At 54.1% G+C, this 7043-nt stretch overlaps 1 protein-coding gene across 3 annotated transcripts; it reads left to right on the forward strand.

The window, feature by feature from the left end:
* Positions 1-1726: 1726 nt before the first annotated feature.
* On the forward strand, positions 1727-6839 carry Thy1 (Thy-1 cell surface antigen). 3 transcript variants are annotated; one of them, XM_050120115.1, is made up of 4 exons: positions 1727-1822; positions 4379-4440; positions 4817-5152; positions 5539-6839. In XM_050120115.1, the coding sequence occupies exons 2-4, from the start codon at positions 4404-4406 to the stop codon at positions 5649-5651; spliced, it is 486 nt and encodes a 161-aa protein (XP_049976072.1). In that variant the 5' UTR covers positions 1727-1822; positions 4379-4403; the 3' UTR covers positions 5652-6839. The 3 variants fall into 3 exon arrangements, with proteins under 3 accessions (XP_049976072.1, XP_049976073.1, XP_049976074.1); XM_050120116.1 differs by lacking the exon at positions 1727-1822 and adding an exon at positions 1858-2220; XM_050120117.1 differs by lacking the exon at positions 1727-1822 and having other exon boundaries at positions 4825-5152.
* Positions 6840-7043: the final 204 nt, after the last annotated feature.

Here is a 7043-nt window from a genome sequence, read left to right on the forward strand (position 1 = left end):
ACAGAACGGAGCATGTGTGGAATGAGACAGGAAGCAAGCTGAAAGAATGAGAAAGAATGCAAGGGGGGTGAGAAGCTGAGGCCAACACACACAGATTCAGAGATGTTCCCCTTTGAACAGTAAAGCCGGGTGCGTTCATCTACGAAAGGGGTGGTCCTCAAAGGGGGTGCTGTTCCTTAACCCCCAAGCCCTGGGGAGCTTTACCAAAAGCACCCCAGGAGTTCAATGGCTTACCAGAGGAATAGTGCCACTCCTGTTAGAATGTCCCATCATCTCAGGCACTGAGGGAGGAGATTGAAATTGCATCTGCAGGCCCAGGGATGGCTTCCAGCAGGGCCATTACTGTATTGAGCCTGCAGTGCCCGTGCCAGGGCTGACTTCTATGAGGAAACAGGAGGATGAGCAGGCAGATGGCTGAGACCTAGGGCTAGCCCACAAGACTTCCCAACCAGAATTCAGAGACCAGGAGGTTCAAATCAGACCAGCCTTTTAAAAATAAAAATAGAGGGACAAGCAAGATGGCTCGGTGGGTGAAGGGACTTGTCAACAAGCCTGACCACCTGAGAGGTCAGTCTCCCAAGAACTACGTGGTAGGAGGAGCCAACTCTGGAAATCTGACCTCTGGCCTCCAAATAGGTGCACTTGGCCATGTGCTTGCACAAGATACACACACACACACACACACACACACACACTATATGTGTGTAAACAATTTTAAGTTTCATTTAAAATAATAATAAATATTAACAAATAAACCATTAGCACTCCGTGTTTAAAAAGAACTTCTTAGTGACATCACAAAGTTGATGGGGGAGAAGAGGTATCCCTGAGGATGAGAAACTGGGACTGGGCCTTTCCAGTTATCACATACATAACCCAACCCCCATTCTGAGAGTTCTCTCTTTTCTCTCCCACTAGCTGAAGGGTGTGAAGTGCAGTGAGTGGCTCAGCACTGAGGCTTTGGGTTCTAAGATCCTGCGATTGGTCAGTCTGCTGGACCACTGACCAACCACGAAGTAACAAGGAGTGGGATAGGCCCAGTCTGTTGTGATGGGAGTGGGGATGGAGTGCGACCGAGGATGTAATGAGCTGGGCACAAAGCTCGTGAGAAGGCAACACTCCTTCCCTTGTTTGAAGACTCATGGAAGTGAGAACATTCTAGCTGGCTGGGCCAGGGATAGCGTCAGGAGCAGAAAGCATTCCTCCAGCAGCACCAAAGGCTCTGCGGTACTGGAGGTGGGCAGGCCTGGGCAGCAGAGAGAGGGGCCAGGCGGGTGCACCTCTTGACTTGCTTCCGAAAGGCTGCTCTGGCATGGAATGCAACCAACCAATTTCCTTTGCAGAATTCCAGGCTCCAAAGCCAAAACTTGTCCCTGGAGGCTCCAGCCTAGAGGGAGAGGAGGGGGGAGCTAGCAATCCTCCCAAGAGCACTCTCCCCTTCCATTGTCCAGACTTCTGAAGGCTCTAGCAGAGAAAGGGTTACGGTCTTAAAAGGAGAGCAAGTGCTCCGGTATGAGAAGGAGGCTGCCCCATCCTTATTCCGGGGGGTCCCAAACTGTCTTTTCCCTAAGCAGGCCAGTCGGCCACAGGACTGAGGGTACCCCTTCAGTAACAGCCAGCCACTTTCCCACACCCAGGCGCGCCCTCACCCGATACCCCACCCCCTCCATCCTTTTTCCCCTCAGCCTCTGATTGGCTGAACCCCGAGGCCCTCCCCGCTCCCCCTCTCCCCCACCCCTGGTGAAAACTGCGGGCTTCGCGCAGGGTGCAGCAACTAGAGGCGGTGGTGCATCCGGACGAGGCTGCAGCTATCAGAGTCCAGGTGAGAGCAGGAGCCAGGAGGAAGCCGCGCACACAGGGACAGCCACAGAGCGGGGGTGCTAGCCCTTCCAGCGGCAGCTTTGGAAAGGGATACGAGGGCGCTCCTTAATGGGGGCGCGGTAACTGGGGAAGGGACTTGCATCCCAGACTGGGCGGGAGTGAGTCTGTTCAGGGTCGCAGGCTTTTGCTGGCGGGCGCTGTCAGAGACTGGGTGCCAGAGGAGAACCGTGAGGAAGGGGACACCGAGGACAACCTTTGGTTCTGCCGTTTACCCAGAGGTCCCCAAGTTCAGATCGCTAGGGAAAGGGGGTAGTGCCGCTAGAAGGAGGAGGCAGGTGGCAAGCTGGAGGGAGTCTCCGCCGGGTGACCTCACGGCTCGCTGGGTGCGGGGCACCTCAGGTAAGGAAACCGCAGTGCTGCAGAAGGGGACTGGGTGGCAGGCGCGGGGGAGGGAAGAGCTAGAAAGGATCCCGGGGGGATGGGGGACCTCAATTGGCAGAGGAGGATTGAAATACGGAAATGGCATCAGGGTGGGGTCAGCCAGGCGTGGCCTCAGGGAGAGACCCAGAATTTGGCTGGGTGTGGGCTTCTGAGACTGGGGCACCAGGACACAAACTGCCTCTGTCAGCGCACTCTACCTCTTCTCCTGGTTCTGCCAGGCCTCCAAGTCTCAGCTCCATTGCCTTCCTCTAGGGTTCCTTTTTCCTCCCCCGAATCCCAAATCCACACTCTCTCCTCCAAAACCCAGTGTTCTCAAATCCAAGCCCTATGCGGGCTTGGGCGTGGCGGGTTAGCCTTTAATCTCAGCCCTCAGGAGGTGGGGGCAGCAGAATGGAGAGTTCAAGATCAACTTGGTCTTACCTCACGAGTTCCAAGCTCACCAGGGTTACTTAAGGAAGCCTTGTCTCTAAAATAAATAAACAGCCCCCTTTCTCCGCCACAAAGTCTTGGGATCCAGCGCCCCCCAAGCTGAGATGACATTCACTGTCGCAGCCCATCCTGGAGATCCCGTTCTCTTCCCCCTGCGCAAAAGGCTGTGTAGCCTAGGTGGAGCCCGCGAACACTCTCTCGAGCAAGGACAGGCTGCTCAGTGTGCCAATGTGCTGAGCAGGGGGCGCTTGACTGCAGGGTGGGGAGTGAGTGGGGGGGGAGCTGGTGGTAACAGAAAACCTATGTCGGGAAGCTATGAACACTGGACTAGAAAACTGCAGCCCCCAGAATCCTCGAGAGCTGGCCGCATTTGCAAGCGTCTCTGGCTTATGTACAACCAGAGCGCTAAGGCTTCTCATTCATATCCTGTGTCCTGTGCAGGCCTCTATGGCACCTTAGCTAGACACGTGCCTGACCTCCTCCCTAGTCAATAAGCTGTCTGGATCACTTACTGTGGGGCACAGCGCCTGATGCTTATCTTTTATTCTTCTTCTTTTCTTTTCTTTTGGTTTTTCGAGGCAAGGTTTCTCTGTAGCTTTGGAGCCTGTCCTGGAACTAACTCTTGCAGACCAAGCTGACCTCGAACTCACACACAGAGATCTGCCTGCCTCTGCCTCCCAAGTGCTGGAATTAAAGGTGTGCACCACCACCACCCAGTGCTTACCATTTTCTTAAACCCCATCACAAATTTCTTCCCCCCCCCCATATAAGGTTTCTCTGGCTGTCCTAGAACCAGCTCTATAGATCAGGCTGACCGCCTCCAACTCACAGAGATCCGCCTGCCTCTGCCTCACTGCCTCTGGGATTAAAGGCGTGCGCCACCACATCTGGTCACAATCCTATTCTTACGTAAGGTTCAAAGAGCCTCATTTATCCAGTAAATATCTTTTATCCAGCTCTCGGGACACAGTTTAAGGACATCCTAAACTACATTGGGAGATCCAGCCTCGATAAAATAATAATAGGCCAGGTGGTGGTACATACCTATAATCCCAGCACTCGGGAGACTGCAGCAGTTTGGTGAGTTTGAGGCCAGCCCAAGCTACATAGTGAGACCCTATAAAATAGTAACAAATAATTAATTATAAATAAGCAAGTATATTTGAGTATCTATTATATGCTAGGACTGATCTGGGCATTAGGTATCTTCTCAACTAGTCCCCAAGGAGGGTGTCTTTTTGTTCGATGAGTATGAAAGTGTTCATTTAGAAAGACTGAATGAGTTCTGGAGAGCGGCTGCACAGCGGCATGACCAAGCCTGACCCTCCTGACCCTTGCACTCGGACTCGGACTAAGACGGTAAAAGTTGCGTGCAGTTTACCAGATCAAAATTGTAAACATAGGCAATGCTTGCCCAGAGGGGTCTTAAATCCCAGAAAAGTGAAGGAGTCGCCCAGCAGGGAAGTACTCCAGGGACAGCACAGACACACAGCATCCCCGGAAGTGTTTCCTCCTCTTTTGCTTTCTCTGAGTGGCAAAGAGCCTCAGGCAATGTCACCTTCAAAGAGAAGAGGTGAAGGGAGGGGCTTGGGTGTCCATCGCGGTCTACATGGGCTGTACACCCCGACAGAGAATGTGGGCTCACTTGTCCCACCTCTTGGCTGATACCCAGCTTTCCCCACTCCAGAATCCAGGACAGAACCCTTGGCACCATGAACCCAGTCATTGGCATCGCTCTCCTGCTTTCAGGTACTGGGCAAGGGGCAGGGCTGGCATTCCTTCCCTGGGGGATGTAGTCTCTTTGTCTTAGACTCGGAAGCTTGGAGGGCTCAACCTCACTGATCTGCCTGTTGGTGGTCTTCAGCAAAGTGGAAAACTCCATTACAGGAGCTAAGAACTCCCCTTGAGCTCCTGTTCTTGAAACATTCACTGATGAGACTTAGAGGTTGAATATACTAGAGATGGAAGTTGGAGTCTGGGGGGGTTGTTCTGATATTCTACCAGTACCCCAGGGGTGAGTGCAAACCGCACATCCTTCCTGGCCAGGCCCCACCCTACTCTTCCCGGAGGTGGGAGGCCCCTGCTCTGTGTCTCCCCCAATTCAAAGAAGGCACTGCTGTGCCAGTCTTGCAGATGTCCAGAGGACAAAAGGTGACCAGCCTGACGGCCTGCCTGGTGGACCAGAACCTTCGCCTGGACTGCCGTTATGAGAATAAGACCAACGCGCCCATCCAGCACGAGTTCAGCCTGACCCGAGAGAAAAAGAAGCACGTTCTGGCAGGCACTCTCGGAGTACCCGAGCACACGTACCGCTCCCGGACCAGCGTCACTGGCAACCCCAACATCAAGGTCCTCACCTTAGCCAACTTCACCACCAAGGATGAAGGCACCTACGCATGTGAGCTGCGAGTCTCTGGCCAGTCTCCCACAACCTTCTCTCAAAATGTCTCTGTGCTCAGAGGTGAGACTGGTCCCCAGAAAGATGAAATGGCCAGGTTAGCCGGGCTGGGGCTAACTAATCTGCCTACAAAAAAAAAGCAACCAGCAGCTCCATTAGCTGGGCTGGAGAGGAGAGGGGCCCAATAGCCTTCTCATATTTCCCAATGGCTGCCTGATCCCTGGGGAACTGCTGCCCTCTGTGTGAGTGGGGACAGGTTAGGGGCTAGGGGCGGGATAGGCAGAGCTGGGGTGGAGACTATATATTGAAGAGCTAGTGGAAAGACGGTAATTCTGTTACAGCATCCGGTCGAGCCAGCTAAGACTTCAAGACAGCAGCTGCCTTAAAGGGATAGCACCTGGCATTGCCTTTGCTGCCCCTCCTCCCCTCACCTCCTTCTCTCTCCACAGACAAGCTGGTGAAGTGTGGCGGCATAAGCCTGCTGGTTCAGAACACCTCCTGGCTGCTGCTGCTCCTAATCTCCCTCTCCCTCTTCCAAGCCATGGATTTTATTTCTCTGTGACTGGTTGGGTCCACGGAGAAACAGGAAGCCTCAAGGCCCAGTACAGAGGTCCTGCTTCTCTGGGTCAGCTGACTCCCTTCCTCAGTCCCTCAGTCCCTTGGGGGAGAAACAGGGACCCCGTCCCTCATAAGGAACCCCAGTGCTGCATGCCATCCACCACCCCGCTCTGACACTCCGCCCTCTCCACTGACCGCTGGCTGCCATTTTATACTCTTCTTTCCGGGGCTGCTTCTGTTTATTTCGAGTTTCTCCTTTCTTTTCTCTGGGAGTTTGTGACAAGGGAGGCCAGGATTAGGGACCTAACGGAGCATAAGGGTGGATGATGGATATTGGGATGGCAAGATACCAGTCCCTGGTGGGGGTTCCTCCTTGCCAACCAGGCCAGCTGCCTGAAGGAGACAGAGTTGGAGTGTGTCTGTGCCTGGTACAGTCATACTCTTGATGAAAGTATTGCCCAGTGGGCAGGGAGGGGGCCTCAAGATCTCAGGATATCAGCATGCTGCTCAGCCTTTGTGGCCCGTCCAATGACGAGAGCTGAGATTCTACAAGATCATTCTCAGCAGCCACACACACACACACACACACACACACACACACACGCGCGCGCGCGCGCCCCCTCCTCTCACTGAAGAAGTCCCCTGGGGCTCTTGAGCCAGGGCACATTCAGTAAAGATGCAAGTTCAACCAGAGAATGTTGGGGAGATGGGAGGGAGAAGAGGTGTGGGAACATCACCCCTCCTGTCTCTGTCTGCCACTGCCTGGAGTGACTGGGCTGGCAGAGGAAGCCAGCTCCTCCCCAGCTCCCAGGGAGCCAGAACTCTGACTGGAAGACCTAAGTCAGTGAAGGAAGGAGGTCCTAGAGCCATCCAGCTGGACCCAGCTTGCTAAGGGAGATCCTTGGCTATTCTTTCCCATGCCCCTCTGTGCCAGCCCCTCTGGCTGTCCCTGATCCCCCAGACAACCAAAGTCTTGCCACCTGCCTCCTCTGGAACCTCCTAGGGTGAGAAGCAGGTGGTGGAGAGAGACCCAGTGTGAATCCTTCTCGGAAGATAGCTTTTCCCAACACCCACTTCCCCACTGGCAACTCTGCCTGTCCCGTCACCGTGTGTAGTGCCACCACAGCTTACAGCATCTCGCTGAGGGGAAAAAAAAAAAAGCTGCACAATAAAACCAAGCCTCTGGAGTCTGTCCTGATGTCTGTCTTCACTTCGCTCCGCCATGATCCCCGACCCGGATGGCTTGACTGGGTGTTTCTATGGGCAGAAGGTCCAACAGGACTCTGAGGACCCCGGTCTTCCTATCCCCTTGCCTCCTCTCTCCCACTTTCTACACACACACACCGCCACAGGAACACGATACTGGGCTTCTCTATGGAGCGACTCTGACGTGAAA

The sequence above is a fragment of the Alexandromys fortis genome, unplaced genomic scaffold, assembly GCF_014885135.2.
Source record: "Alexandromys fortis isolate MF-2015 unplaced genomic scaffold, M_Fortis_MF-2015_v1.1 scaffold_190, whole genome shotgun sequence".
Lineage (NCBI taxonomy): Eukaryota > Metazoa > Chordata > Mammalia > Rodentia > Cricetidae > Alexandromys > Alexandromys fortis.

Excerpts from the sequence above, each read along its gene's own strand:
- Thy1 (XM_050120115.1), top strand. The coding sequence starts at position 4,404 with ATGAACCCAGTCATTGGCATCGCTCTCCTGCTTTCAG. Across the intron at positions 4,441-4,816 it reads CATCGCTCTCCTGCTTTCAG|TCTTGCAGATGTCCAGAGGA; the intron begins GTACTGGGCAAG and ends CTGCTGTGCCAG. Across the intron at positions 5,153-5,538 it reads AAATGTCTCTGTGCTCAGAG|ACAAGCTGGTGAAGTGTGGC; the intron begins GTGAGACTGGTC and ends CTCTCTCCACAG.